Source organism: Lepidochelys kempii, chromosome 16 (assembly GCF_965140265.1).
Source record: "Lepidochelys kempii isolate rLepKem1 chromosome 16, rLepKem1.hap2, whole genome shotgun sequence".
Classification (NCBI taxonomy): Eukaryota; Metazoa; Chordata; order Testudines; family Cheloniidae; genus Lepidochelys; species Lepidochelys kempii.
The window spans coordinates 25,775,271-25,790,655 of record NC_133271.1 but is presented as its reverse complement, the minus strand read 5'-3'; the positions used below and the strand labels follow the sequence as shown (position 1 = coordinate 25,790,655).

The following is a 15,385-nucleotide window of genomic DNA, read 5'->3' as shown; positions in this document are numbered from 1 at the left end:
TGGTTGGTGTTTCTGACATGTTCTGAACTGTCTGTTTTCCCCCTTGTAGGTGGCCCTGGCCTGCATGATCCCTGTGAGCGGGAGCCAACAGATGCTTTGTCCTATATGACCGTGCAGCAAAAAGAAGCCATTACACACAGTGCTCAGGTAGAAAACCTCTGCTTCCAGGAATCTAAGTGTCATTTCTGCTGAAGAACGTCTGATTTACAGCATTCAGTTTACCCCTTTGCTCAGGATGGCTTCTTTCTTGCAGTAGAATCATGGCAGCTGTTCTCATGCCCTGCACGGGAGGGATTAAATAAAGGTTTTGAGAATATAGGAGTTCTGTTATGAATGAAATCTTCTCCTTGAGAAGGCCAGCTGAAAGCCTGTGCTTCGTGTAGGTCCCACTTTAAGTACCTGTGGTGCATAGGTCCTGTGCTGGTGCTCTGAACGGGGGTGAATTTCATACAGTGTATCCTAGAAGTGGCTGTTTCTATTATCTCTAATTAACCCTTTCCATAGAGATTTGAGTCCTTCCTCATAGGAGAGATGTTGATCCTGTGTCTAGAGTTTTAATCAGAAGTTCAGACACCTGGGCAGAGCATTGCAGTGATGTGTCTCGTTTCTGCTTTTCCCTAGCACGCGCTCAGGCTATCAGCCTTTGGTCAGATCTATAAGGTGCTTGAAATGGACCCTCTCCCATCAAATAAATCCTTTCAGAAATATTCCTGGTCAGTTACTGACAAAGAAGGTGAGTCCAGACTGTCTCTTGGGGAAATGTTGTTAAAAACACAAACCGGATGTAACCTGGGTGCTAAACTGAGTCTTTGGAACATAGCTTGGTGAAATTCTGGGTTATGTGCTGTGTGTGTCAAAGAACTTTTCTTTTTAAAAAAAAAAATGGTTATAATATTAGAGGAAAATCTATCCGCGGTCTCTAGTCACTAAATAATAGAACTTACAAAAGAACATGGAAAATATAACCGCTGCAGTGTAGCATGTGGTTTTCTTCTGATGTATGTCCTCCTTGCGGCCTGGGGAGTGAAAATAATGCATGTCTCTTATGCTAGGGGAGCAAGAACCTTTAGACAAGCCAAAATGAGCAATATTAGGTCAGTGTCCTTGCTCAGATTCACTGCAAAGAATTCCTTAGAGAAAATGGTAAAGTAAAATAAAATTGTCCTAAAAAACTATCTCTAAGCACAGTATTGTTACAGTTTTTATCTTGAACTATATTATTTTTTAAAAAAAAAGTAGATTTCCATAGTCTGAACCAGTGGTGGTCCAAATATCCAAACAATACATCAGGCAATCCTCGTAGCTCCATCTGTCTCACCCACTCTTAGACCCTGAAATGAATGTTAAGGATATTTTCTAACCAGAATTAAAATGGTGCAGTGATGTTCAATTCGGTTTTCTGGGAGGCCAAATCAGGCATTGCTCAAACCTCGGAGGGCTCTTCCAGTGTTTGCTCTCTAGTGAAAGCATGCCAATTCTTTGCCTGGCTGGAAGGGGTTAGCAGCCTGTGGTGCATGCGCTGAAGATGGCATGTTGGCTGATTTTTTTGAATGGCACACAGGGTGCTAGTCCAATTAGGGGCAGTTCATTTTCCCTTTACAATCATGCCATTTTACAAGTAAAATCTGTTCATCCAAATTTCAGCTCACCAAAAATCCTGAGTCTCTGAATGAGTAGTGTTTCCCCCAGGGTAGGGAGAAGGGAGTAGCTGCCGAAGACAGGAGCCTCCTTAATGCTACTTGAGTGCAGGGAGCTGGGAAAAAGGGGGGGCTGCGGGGGAGCTGGGAGAAACCTGGGGAGCAAGGAGTGACCCCGCCCCCGAGCCTGTCCCATCCCTGCCTCTTGCTCCCAGATCCCTGCTGTAGGGATGGCCTACTACCTGGCTCCAGTTCTCCCTACCTGATCCTAGCTGCAGTGTCCCCATGCTGACCTGCCTCTCCCCTGGGCTGGCACCTGCTGGTGTGGAGGATGCTGTGTAGCCGGAGAGGGAAAGGGATCTCCTGGCAGGGGAGCCCAGGGGCTGGAGCCCAGGAGCCAGGTAGTGGGACTGCCCTTAGAGTGGAGCCCCTAGCAGGGAGCAGGATGGAACAGCTGACGACGAGCAGGATAACCAGAACGACTTGTGGGCCAGATGTGGCCAATATGCTGCTAACTGAAGAACACTGCTGTAGAGGTTTAGATATCAGAGACTTTAGAACAGGCAGTTCGGATCAAGGTGAGTGGAACAAGCCAAAGGACTTGCTCCCTGTCATAAAGTTGCTAAAGTCCACATGAAAGATTAATTCTAAAGCATTTTTAAAAATTATTCCTCTTTTCCACTCTCTTTGGCATTTCAGTTTCACTGGTTATGTTAGCATAGTTCCTTTAGTTGGATCTGATTAATGCATTCTGTTAGACCATTTGCTCAATCCAGGCCATTTTATAATTGAGAGCTCATGTCTTTGGAGTTGGAGCATTGTCACAGAAATAATAGTTTCGTGTCACTTGATAATGGTGAGGCCAGTTCTAGCCATTTATTTTTAAAATGAGAACATTGATCCAGTGACACTATTACAGGGACTTTATTTCTATTATGGCAAATGATGGAGGTAGAGATGCTTTTTTTCCCCATCTGATGGATGCTGAGCTCAGGAGAAGTATTGACATACTGTATTCTGATAGATCTGTTGTGTATTTCAGCTGGAGGTAGCTTATCTTTAAAAACACAATGAGATTGAATGAGGAAGACAGGTTTGTTTTGTTTGTTTGTTTTTTGGTCCCGCTACTGTTGATATCTAAAATGTTAGCAGCCCTACAGTCTGGTGGGCAGGCACATTTGAGATATAAAATAATGTAAATGAAATACAATACTAAAGAGACAGTGATTTCTCTGGCACTGAGCGTTAAGATTTATTTACTGAACCAAAGCTGCCTCCAATTACAGAAACTTTTGAAGTTTGCTGAAATACAAAGTCAGTGTTGGATTTTGCTTTTCCTGGATCTCTGACTTCAGCTCCCCTAAAGAATGTTGACTTTTAAAATAAAACTTCAACTGTTGGACTTAAGAAATCTCTTGCAGAGATTTCCAGATATTTGCGATGATGATTAGAATAAATGTAACACTATCTATAGGCCTTACTATTGATATTTGAGCTGGTAAGGAAGTGGAGGTTTGAATGTGATTTGATTGGCTAATGTTGCCAAGTTCAGTACTGTGGACCTCTGCAGGCAACAGTGGAAACTTAAAGACTCCCCACATGACCTTCTGCCGCCAGTTATAAGCTAACGCTTTCTTCTATGTAGAAATATAAATTCTTTAACAATCACCTGTCAGGGTCTGTATTTATTATAAGGTTAACGTCAAAGCAGAAAGTAATGGGACTAATCAGACAGGTGCTATGGGATTGTTGCCTTGTTTTCCGCTATCTATTAAATCCATATTACAAGAAGAACTGTCTTTTAGGTGCTGGCTCCTCTGCTCTGAAAAGGCCATTTGAAGATGGATTAGGGGATGATAAAGATCCAAATAAAAAGATGAAGCGCAACTTGAGGAAAAGTAAGTGCAGCTTTTATCTGTTCTGACTTCAAGGAGCCATTGTTGGTTATAGTAGGAGCTGAGACAAAAACTTCTTGGTGTTTGTGTGGAACGGCATGTGAAATTGTGGAATGAAGTGTGTGTTCTCAATCCCACTGTGCTCAGAACTTCAAACTCCTCTGCTTCAAATTGGGTTTCAATTTCTTTGCACACATTTGACTGACTGACTGACTCACGTCACTGATGAGGTTACTCCAGCAGGTGATATTAAAACTTAGGTTGTCCAAAGAATTCGGGTATTTTATTTGTAATGTCTGGCAGCTGTCTCTCAAACAGCCTCAGACCAAGACCTCAAATATGTAGAACTGATTGTTCACATCCCACATTTGGGACAGGAGATAGGTGCTGATTCCATTGACAGATCACCTGTATTGTATATACGAACCAGGAGTTTTTTCTGGATTATTGTGAACAAATCACTCCTGGTGCCTAGTTTCATGTGGAATCCGGCTGCAGGTAGCACTCACAGTATCGTATGACCTATGAAATTCCATATCAAGTTGTGGCAGCCAGGAAGAACATGCAGGGGAATGGTCTAAAGGGATTGAGTAGTAATGGTCATGATCCACTGGGGGAGTGAATGGCTGGAGGCTTCATTCATTCATGTTTATATAGCGCACTTAACTGCTCAGGTGGATGGTGCTTTAGAAATGCAAAATGTTTCCCTTCTCCATTTCTTTTGTTAATCTTTTTTTTCCTTCCCACCCTCTCCCATAATAGTCCTAGACAGTAAAGCAATCGATCTCATGAACGCTCTGATGAGACTGAACCAAATCAGGCCAGGGCTTCAGTATAAGCTTCTGTCGCAGTCGGGTCCAGTCCATGCCCCAGTCTTCACAATGTCTGTAGATGTTGATGGTACGACCTATGAAGCATCAGGACCTTCTAAGAAAACAGCTAAGCTCCATGTGGCAGTGAAGGTAAGGCAGAGACTTGAATATGAATTAAGTTGATAATTCCAGCCCCAGATCCTGGAAAACACAGAACGAATATGATCAGAACTATCAATGGGGAAACCCTCTAAGGAGAGGCAGTGTGGATCAAACCTGCTATCTTGAGACTTTTCAAAGTGCTCTGGCACGTCCAGATCCCATGGTGAACAGGTAAGAGGGGAAAAGTGAACTGAGCTGTCCAAGCCTCTAGAGGTCGGTGAGTGAGTATGAGTGGGTTCTGTGTTTTGGTTTTTTTGGTTGCCCTTGCTAGTTACTAGTATGATGGCTCATCCTTCCATTGTTCCCATTCCCCTCACCTCTGCCTGTCCCTATCCTTGGGTTGTGAGCTCCTTGGAGCAGGGACCTTCTCATCTTGAGTGTTCGGAAATCACCTAGCACATCTTAGGTGCTACAGTAAATAGAGGGTGGTGAATCACAATAGTCTATCAGTATGAGGCAGCCTGAGCCATACCCCATTGTTCCCCTTTCCAGAGGCTCCGTGGGAGAAAGCTGGAGTTGGTAAAACAGTGAGACTTGAGTTGGTGTCTAGTAAATAAAAAAGGCCACCATAGTCATCCCCATATAAATTCGTAGATAGATTAGGGTCTGCTGTACCAGACATTCCCTGTGTGCATTGCTGAGGAGGGAGGAAAAGTTGTCTGCAAACTGCAAAAACAAAATGAGAATCTGAGTGCGCAGAGCTGCAATTACAAGAACAAACCCATCTGTCATTATCTGTGCTTCCTTTCATGTATTTTGAGTGAACTTCCTTTTCAGAAGGTTCATCTGGCAACTTTCAGTTTTCCTTTGATTTAGGAGTTTGAAAATCCCATTGTCCCTTTGCTTTCATGCTCAAAGCGCCCAAAAGTATTTGACAGAATGTATCATTCTGCAGGAGATGTGGCTTTGTATGTGTCCTCCCATCCCATCGTCCTTACACCTACATTTTGCCCCAATAATTATTCTCTTTTCTTAATACCATTAAGAATTCTGCCTTGAAAATCAGGATCTTATCTCTGCCCTCCTCCCGCAGGGCCCCTCTGTGGTTCCTGGCTGGAGCATCCCATAGCCCTATTTTCCCCAAATTTACCCACCCACCCTGTGAGTTATGCTTTGGAACCACCCTCTTTCAAGCTGAGGACCAGCTGGCAGGCCGGCCCTGCAGAGCCCAGCATTGCTGCTCCCTGGCAGCCCACGCCCTGCTTGCTCACACACCAAGAGATTGTAGGGCTAAATTAGGATGTTTCCATTTTTAGGGTTCACTGTTTATATACTTAAAGCTCTAAATCTGTAGCTGTCTTTGACAGGCAAGTGATGGTGTTGCACCCCCGAACGGGGCGGGGAGGAATGGAGCTGTCTGTGACTGCGGTACTTGCCCCGACCAACCTTTGGGGCAGGGAAAAGGGGGCTGGAGCTGCCTGGGCCCTTTGATTGGAGGGGAATATTTATTTATGCTGTTTCCAGTTCCATGTTCAGTGTTTGGCATCCGTAGGCATGTCTGCAAGCTTTGCTTTTGAGACCAAACTTTCAGAGGGGGCCTCAGCTTGGCCTCAGAGTCCGTTCACACCTACATTTTTGTGCCCACTGAACACATCTGCATAGGCAGACCAGGGAGTCAGTCACAGAACTGCCTGACCTGCCGCATCAGTGTGCGTGATGGGGGAGAGTGCCCCCTCTCTTCTGGAGACCCCTTGGGGAAAGTGTTTGGCTGTGACAAAATCAGGTTCTGTGCTTCTCTCCTACAAAGTGGCTGATTTGAAAGCAGCCTGGGGACAGCCCAGGAGGTTTGAAGTACTTCATGTTCCTGTCCAGATAAAATAGCCAATTACTCCCTTACATCTCCATTAGCCTGGGTCTCCTTTACTGATTCACTGCCAGGCACACCTCAGATCAGGCCACCCCTACAGCACTGAGAGGGAGGTGCATCTTTGGTTATGTTTGTCAGCTGATGTTCTTGGACCAGCTGCAGATGGGAAGCCTTTTCAGTCCTAGATTCCAGCCGTGCTGTGTTCGAGCCAAGATTTTTATCTTTAGGCTGCACGTTACCATTTGCTTAGGGTTACCATATTTCAGGTTCCCAAAAACCTGAACACTGCAGGGGGAGGGAAATACAGTTGGGGGTGCTGGAGGGCGTACTTGTGGCAGGGGGTACTCACTGGAGGTGGGGGGCAGCGTCGTTCCCTGTCACAAAAGCAGGGCCCAGCCGTAAGTCAGTGCCCAGGGCACCAGCCCAGGATGCTGCGACAGTCATCGGTCAGCGCCTCCCTGCAGGATCACTTCCCCAAGGCTGAGAGCTGGGGCCTGGGTGAGCAGGATCCGGCAGCTCTGACTTGCAGGGGAATGGTCCCATCGGGAGTCTTTCTGAGCTGCAGCTTGTCTGCTCTGCAAAAACCCAGGATGTTGCCTGTTGTTTGAAAACCCTACCTGGACAGAGAAGAAAGCAGGCTCAAAAAAAAGAGGTTCTGTCTGGGAAAACCCAGGCATACGGTAACTCCTGCATTTGTTGCCACTTTGGAAACTGAAAACAGTTAACATCTGGGCTTGATGCTACATGTGTAGCATCCTATATTGCAGATGGCTTGGTGCCTCAGTTCCTATGAGACGCTTTGTCCTTGCTCTGCAAACTTGTATATGCTGAGCTCAAAGGAACTTAAGATGCAAAACAGAATGTCTTGGTCACGCTGTCAAGTAGTATTACATAGTGGATGTGGTCTAACTGGAGTTGTAAATAGTAAACTACTTTGCATATAGATCCTGTATTTTATAGGTTGAATTTTAATCCCATATTATACATGGGAACCTCCGTTTGGAAAATGGTATTTATGAACTGCTGGTGCATTTGACACTGGAAACTCTCCATTATATTTTGCAGCTTAGGAAGGGTGGGGCCCATTTTCCCATTAGTACTTGATTTTTGCTGTTTTTAACTGGGTGAAAAATGAACTTCAAAGTGAGTTACCTCGTGAAGTGTATGTGACCTTTTTACTGCTGTATAATCAATCAGCCTTGCATTCACTTCCAAACCCCAAACTGGTTTTACATCTTGTTTAATGTCGTTTGGTATAGGTATTACAAGCAATGGGCTACCCAACTGGCTTTGATGCAGATATTGAGTGCATGAGCTCTGATGAAAAATCAGATACCGAAGGCAAAAATGAGACTGTCTCTTCAAACTCGAGCAATAATACTGGAAATTCTACAATTGACACCTCCTCTACCTTGGAGGTGGGTATTCACTGGAAAACACAGTGACAGAGCGCTTTCCATGAGGACAATGGTCTTGTGTAGTTAAGGCACTGGATTGGGAATCAAGAGAGCAGGTTTCAATTCCCATCTCTGCCACAGACTGCCAGTGAGACCATGGGCAAATCCCTTCCATCTCTCTGTGCCTCTGTTCCTGAGCCATAACGTGAGGATCTTTCTCTCTCTCTCTCTCTCTCGTCATATTTAGACTGTGAGCTCTTTAGGGTAAGACAGTCTTACTATGCACCTAGGACGCTGAGGCCTCAATCTTGGCACACTTGTAAGACAAATAAGTAACAAGTGTAATGTTTTTCTATTTTATAACATAATTCATTGTTTGGAGCTGTTTTTATATTAAAAGTACCTATAGATTGGTAGAAGTGCAGAAAAGTAACAAACTGAATAGGGATGCATTTAAATAATGTGAAAGGCATTATCATGTCTTTAAATGTGTATTTATGAATTGACTAGAAAAATGCTACAGTCTAAAGTTACGCTAGCTTAATTTTGGGACTTGTAGCTTAATTAAGGAACTCTAAAGAGCAAATTGTGCTTCTATTTTCCCACTGAATTTGTGGGAAATGTAGTATTCCCTGAAGGACCAAATGCCTTAACTTGACCACTCTATGCTGAATGTTTCCAAGAGTCCAGTTGAAAGGGGTCTGCAGTATGTTATTAATTAAATATTTTCTTAAACCATTTCCAATATTTACATAGTTGTCATGAGCTGACAAACCAAGCAATTCAGAGTTCTCTCTTAGGGTGTGTCTGTACTGCGATTAAAAACCTACGGGCGCAGAGTCTCGGGTCAGTTGACTCAGGCTTGTGGGGCTTGGGCCTCAGTGTAGATGAGCCCACGCTGGAGCCCACGCTCTGAGACCCAATGAGCCCGGGCCCAAGTGTCTACACTGCAATTTTATAGCCCCGTAAACTAAGTCCACTGTCCCTGGCCAGCCGCAGCCATGCTGTGGGCCTTTTATTGCAGTGTAGACATACTCTTAGACTCTATTCTCCCCATCTCCATTTGTACCACCATTCTTCATAATCATCCCGAGGAATTCTAGAAGCGTGTTTGTGTTAAGCGTGGAAGCGAGAGCTTTAATTTGAATTTTCATTGCTGTAGCTGATACCTTTGTGATGCACTCAGGAGGTTGTGCAGATAAATAGATATAGAATTTTGCCTTATTTTTAGATATAATGCTCCTTTCAAATGTAAGTGCTTTTTTGCTATACATATAAATTTAAGTAATCTGCCTGCTCTATAGATGCTTTTCAGTACATTGAAATGTGGATTTCTTCATAACTTAACCAATTTAGATAATGTGACTTCAAACTTAGAGCCAGACTATGTATAATCACTAAGGCTGAGATTTTGTCAGTTATTTTTAGTGAAAGTCACAGACAGGTCATGGGCAATAAACAATAAATCGCAAAAGCCCGAGGTGCCCCTCCCAGGTGATGAAGTCTTGGAGGACATGTAAAATCCCGGACTTCTGTGACCAACTCATAGCCTTAATAATCATTGTGAGCCAAGGTGCCTAGCGTAGCCCTCACTGGAAATGCCAAGGTCAGGGCAGGTTGCAAAAAGGAGAGCAGATACTCCCAAGACTGTAGGTAACACTGAAGTTCTACTCCCCAACCAGTCACAAACTGCTTCTGATCCCCACCCTGGTTACCAAGAAGAAGAAGGAGGGGGGGGGGGGAAAACCACACAGCCCCTTTATTGCATTCCAGTTTCAGACTCCCAATCAGCACCTAGGTGCAGTAAGGTGAAAAGTTATTTTAAAAATTCTGCTCACTATACAAAATGTTCTTCTGACCCCAAAGGGCCAGCCACATTGACAGGTCATAGAGTAGCAGCCGTGTTAGTCTGTATCCGCAAAAAGAAAAGGAGGACTTGTGGCACCTTAGAGACTAACAAATTTATTGGAGCATTAAATATAAATAAATTTGTTAGTCTCTAAGGTGCCACAAGTCCTCCTTTTCTTATTCCCAGGTCAGTATTAGGTTGGATCTTTCCCAAAATCCCATGCTGTCAGCCAATCCTTTGGCATCTAAAACTACAGGTTTACTATGAAGAAAAAAGGACAAGAAGAGTTGTTAAATGATAAAACAATTACATACATACATGGACTCTGAAGTCTTTGTATCAGGTTCTTAGCAGTGTTGGTGAGTTTGCTGGCTTGAAAGTCCCTCTGGAATACATCCACAGCTTGGATGGGTCATTCAGTCCTTTGTTCAGAGCTTCAGTTTGTAGAAAAGTTACTCCAGAAGTAAGAAGCAGGAATGAAGAAAAAATGGAGAAGATGCAGCTGCCTTTTATAGTCTTTTGCCATGCGGCTTGTCTTTCCTTTGTTTCAAACACAAGCTGCCCAGCACATCCCCTGGAGTGCCTTAGAGTTCTGTCCATAGGCATGCCCCTGCATGCCTTGCTGAGTCATAAGATGTAGCCCTGACCCTTTCAATGAGTTCAGTGTATAGTTGATGTCCCTGGATGAGCCATCAAGCAGGCTGGGCAGTGTTGATGCCAATCTGTCTGGGGATGTCACCCTGATGCACAGCACAAGTTCGGAAATACGGATATACCCTAAATATCTATAACTTACAACACAAAGATAATACAAACATATAAACAAGATTACCGTATCTAGTGAATTATAACTTTTCCGATGATACCTTACATGGTATATCTAGTAAGGTTCATTGCACTTTTATAATATTGGTATCAACAATATTATAAAATGTCTCCCATATTCCATACAGCATCACAATCATATAAGCCTTTTTAACCCTGTTTTAAAAAGAACTAGAATCATTTAGATGGTTTTTAACTAAAGGCAAATCGTAACTGTTTTTCATGTAAAAAGTTAGAAATGTTTGCAAGGGCTAAGGTTTTCAAAAGTGACTCAGGATTTTGGGTGCCTAAATTGAGATACCTTAAAGGGACCTTATTTTCAGAGGGCAGGTGCCTCGAGTTGGGTACTTGACACTTCTGAAAATCTTGGCCTGGCTCTCCTAATTTTCTTTGTTCTTCTCACTTTTCAGTATCTGCTTTGGTGCCTCCAGCACAGCAGACTATAATGCAGTCTAATATGCTGGTGTACTGGCTCTTTGTGTCTGTATTTCTAACCCAAGATAACAGCTATATCTACTAAAAGAAAAGGAGGACTTGAGGCACCTTAGAGACTAACCGATTTATTTGAGCATAAGCTTTCGTGAGCTACATCTACATCCGATGAAGTGAGCTGTAGCTCACGAAAGCTCATGCTCAAATAAATCAGTTAATCTCTAAGGTGCCACAAGTCCTCCTTTTCTTTTTGCGAATACAGACTAACACGGCTGTTACTCTGAAACCAGCTATATCTACTGTGATGTGTGACCTACACTCTGTGGTTTCCCCAGTCAGAGATTGGAAGTGCCAAAGGGATGGTTAGATGAGGCAGTAGAGATGTGTGGAGCTGGGAAAGCCAGTCCCCTTCTGTTTAGTAGCAGAGAGTTGCTTTCAAGAAACTTGACACCTTGACGGTCTGTCCTTCAGCCTGGGTGCCCTTTGAGTCTAGGCTCCCGGGGCAGCCAGCAGCATGACGCTCCGTGCTGCGATGTGAAGGTAATCGCAATTGGTCATGGAGACACCGACTGCCTGGCTAGCTGCCTGCTGCGCTTGAAAATGAGCGGGTGGCAGTATTTTATTTTATTTTATTTTTTAAATGGTTCATCCCTCCGCTTTCCTTGGGGGCGGGGCTTCATATCTGCTGTTCTGGTGCAGCAGGTTGTGCTGAAGCTCTGACAACGCTGTGTCTCTGTTGCCGGTCCGTCCCTAGAGAGCCTGCTAAGGCGGATGTATCAGGAAGAACTGGCTGTTGCAGAAACACAAAAGGAAGATGATTAATACTGGCGTTTTCCAGGTGGGCAGCCAGACTGTCCAGGTGGGCAGCTGTTATAGGCAGACATGCTGTAGATGTGTGTCTGCCATTCAGAGTTGTTACGGTTATAATATATCTTGTCTCTGTAGGTAAGAACTCAGGGCCCTATCCTCACAGCAAGTGGCAAAAACCCAGTGATGGAGCTAAATGAAAAAAGAAGAGGTCTTAAGTATGAGCTCATCTCTGAGACAGGTGGGAGCCATGATAAGCGCTTTGTAATGGAGGTGAGTGAAGCAGTGCTCGGAAATCTGCAGGTGGTTTTGCTGACCGTGCTTCAGTCCTCTTGGTAGCTTTCATTTGCCACTTAATGTTATTCCAGAGCCTTACTGTTCGTTCTCTTCCACAAGAGGGATGGTAACCTTTTCAGGTTCCTGTATCTCCCAGTGCCAGGATGACTGTGGAGATGGCAGGGGAATGTTCTCTTTGCCCTAGGTAATTCAGCAAGGAGGATTTGGTTATGAAAGCCCCTAAACACATCACATCCCTGCCCTGCCATGGGGAGAGGGCAGCTGAGTAACGAAAACCACTACCCACTGTGTGTCATGGATGGGTCCTGGCAGCCCTGTATGGGTGCCCTGATTTGATCCTCTTGTTGCCAGCCTAGCAGGAGTTAGGAATGATGTAACAGAGAGAGCCCATTCAGTCTCTGGCTCATTTTACTCTGCAGCAGCAGGTTCTTGGGCTGACATAGAATCAGCATTGATGGTCTCTAAAGAGAGTACAAGGTAGCTCTCTTTAGCCAAAGGGTAGCCATAATGCAGGTTCTTGAAGATGATGGAGGTGCAAAGCTGATTGATTAGGGTTGTAGGTGCCCCAAAAATGTTGTGGGGTTTGGGGATCATTTAAAAGTATAATTTTGGGTGAGATATAAAGCTAAGGTCCTGCTCACCAAAGACTTCATGGCAACCTTCCCAAATACCAGCGAGTTAATCCCTGCCAAATTCCATCCCAAGTAAATGTATTTTACCTCTTTAAATTCCCCGTTCAGTTTCAAGTTGATATGGGATTCCTAACTTCTGTCCTGTTAATCAGCTGTATTTCAGAAGTGGTTAGTGGCTCAAGTGGTCACTACCTATCACATGGAGCTACTGGGTTTAATTAGCTCTCGATTGTGGAGTGCTTTGAACTCACTGGAGGAAAAACAAGTTAGTTTCACCCATAACTGGACTTGTTGTTGAAGTTTTTTTTATAAATGACTCATGATTCTAGCTGGGATCTGGTTGTCAATATGAGTTGTCGTTCCCACCAGGAAAAGTACTGGCTCTAAATTAACCTCTTGGCTTTAGGTAGAAGTAGATGGGCAGAAGTTCAGAGGCGCAGGTCCAAATAAGAAGGTGGCAAAAGCGAGCGCTGCTTTAGCAGCACTTGAGAAACTCTTTTCTGGGCCTAATGCAGCCAACAATAAGAAAAAGAAGATTCTCCCTCAGGTAAGAATCCCCAGTTGCCTTGTATAGTTAGCACCATTACCTATGTCAGCACCGCCCTGGGGTAGCATTAGATAATGGTGGCTGCAGAGGGGCACATGACTTCAGTCTGTTGTTTTTCAGCAGGTCCATTGGAAGCATTGTCTTTTGGTTTTATTACTCTGTTGTTGTTAATTTGTTAATTGGACTGAGAGGCCTGAGCTGATGTGAGGGCCTCGGTGTGTTAGGGCTGTACAAAGACACAGAACAGTCTATGCCCCAAAGTGCTTACCGTCTTACATAAAGAAGACAGAGAGAGGGGAAGTGACTTTGCCCGAGGTCACACAGTTGGTCAGGGCTGGAGTCGGTTATAGAACTCCAGGTTATAGGTCTCCTGAGTTCAAGTCCAGTGCAATAGCCCAGGCTGCACTACGTCTCTGATCGTAACAGAGGCAGACTTAAAGAATATCTTGTTTATAGCCTGGTGATAGACACAACCGCCAGCTTCTAGACTAAGTTGAATTTTGAGCCTAAACTGTTTGAGGGGTATCCCTTTTCAAATGCAGCATTTCACTGGATGAGGAGGATTTGTTTTATAAAAACTTCACTTCAATCTTCTTTTTATATTAGATGCTGATAATTCAAATAATTAAAAAGGTTACTGAGAGCCACAGTGATCTGTCCATTCTATGTTATCAGTGTACTTCTTCCAGAGAGCCCCACACAGAAAAAGTCCTAACAGTTACAGCTTTGATCTGCATTGTGCAGATTAACTAGAATTAGGATTTCTTTTCCAGTCTTTGCAAAAATGAATTTTGTTCCATCCTGCTGCAGCATAAAATATAGTCAGAGAAATTATCAGCCACGTGTATTCGTTAAGTTCTGTACCTAACAATTATGTTTATAGAATTCTCCTGGGCGCACTGAGACCTCTAGTTCCTGCATCATGGAAGTTCTTCAGCTTCCATTATTATTTTAAAATCCAGTTCCTGAAGAATGTTATTCCACACACAGATGGCAGTTAAGAATATGACTCTGATTTTTAGTCATATTCTGCTCTTATTTCTTTGCAATAAGCCATGTTAATACTGCTCTTCTAAAGCTCTCTGATCCGCTACATGAGGTTGCCGGTTAGCCTGCAGCTGCTGAGTATGCTTGGGGAACGATGCGGTTTGATGCACACATGTAGACTCTCTCCCTTTATTTAAAAAGAAGGAAAAATCAGAGTGTCTAAAGGAGATTTGGCCAGCGCAGTCTAGGGTTAGAACAACAGAGCTGTCTACACAAGTGTAGCTATTGTGCACTTCGAGAAGAAAAAATTAAGAAATGGCGTTTACTGAGTAGGATAAGCAGCCGGAGCCAGAAGGTAATTAAGGAATAAGATAATTATAACAAAATGAAAAGAGAGAAGGCAAGGGATTTATTCAGACATGTAAGAGGGGAATAGATCTTACAGTGGGCCAGAAAATAAAAATTAAGTAGGAAGGATGTATTCTTAACACTAGACACTCAGCATTTAAAAAGGATAGGATCCTAATAGCCAGGTATGAAAATGGCCCATTACATTAAGTACATAAAAGGTTGTTACAAGATGGGTGGAGAAAAATTGTTCTCCTTAACCTGTGAGGATACAAGAAGCAACGGGCTTCAATTGCAGCAAGGGCGGTTTAGGTTGGACATTAGGAAAAACTTCCTGTCAGGGTAGTAAAGCAATTAATCCCAGTGTTGAGGGAGATTGTGGAATCTCCATCACTGGAGATTTGTAAGAACAGGTTAGACAAACACCTGTCAGGGATGAGTGCAGGGTATTGGAGCAGATGACCTCTCGAGGTCACTTCCAGTCCTATGATTCTATGCAAATCTATCTCCATGTGAGGACATGGGAAAAGATCTATCAGATTGAATGGATACTGCTCATACTAGCCCAAAGGAAGTGTAACTCTGTGTTTCAAGTTTAATTCCTATCGAACGAGTCTAACTGTAAGCAGCCAAGATTCCTAAAAGTCAAAATCAGTGGCCAAATTTTGAAATGTGCCAGTCATCTGACAGTTGCCAACCCAACCTACAGGAGCTGAGTGGCCAACACTTCTGAAAATCTGGCAACCCAGTTTAATGATGCCTAAGGGCTCGTCTACACAAACAATTAGTGGCAAGCTGAGGTGTGAATCTACCCTGAACTAGCTGGCTACAGACTAACTCTCATACATTGTTAGCCTAGTCCTTTTTGAAATGGGACCAGATCAGCATGTATTAGCTGTTAATGTGCATCAGCAGGGGGTCCACACGGACACTTAGTGCATGGCAAGCTGT

General features: G+C 43.8%; 1 protein-coding gene across 7 annotated transcripts in view; it reads left to right on the top strand.

The window, feature by feature from the left end:
- The window catches only part of STRBP (spermatid perinuclear RNA binding protein), a 100,385-nt gene that overhangs the window by 64,028 nt on the left and 20,972 nt on the right, over positions 1–15,385 (top strand). For 6 of the 7 annotated variants that reach the window (XR_012155263.1, XM_073314531.1, XM_073314528.1 and 3 more), the window contains 7 exons: positions 50–147; positions 622–733; positions 3,443–3,535; positions 4,295–4,494; positions 7,573–7,731; positions 11,762–11,896; positions 12,959–13,099. Coding sequence is in view for 6 of the 7 variants with exons in the window: in XM_073314531.1 (XP_073170632.1) it covers positions 50–147; positions 622–733; positions 3,443–3,535; positions 4,295–4,494; positions 7,573–7,731; positions 11,762–11,896; positions 12,959–13,099 (938 nt within the window). In the remaining variant the exon portion in view is untranslated. The remainder of the gene's footprint in view (positions 1–49; positions 148–621; positions 734–3,442; positions 3,536–4,294; positions 4,495–7,572; positions 7,732–11,761; positions 11,897–12,958; positions 13,100–15,385) is intronic. The other variant, XM_073314532.1, reaches the window with a different exon arrangement.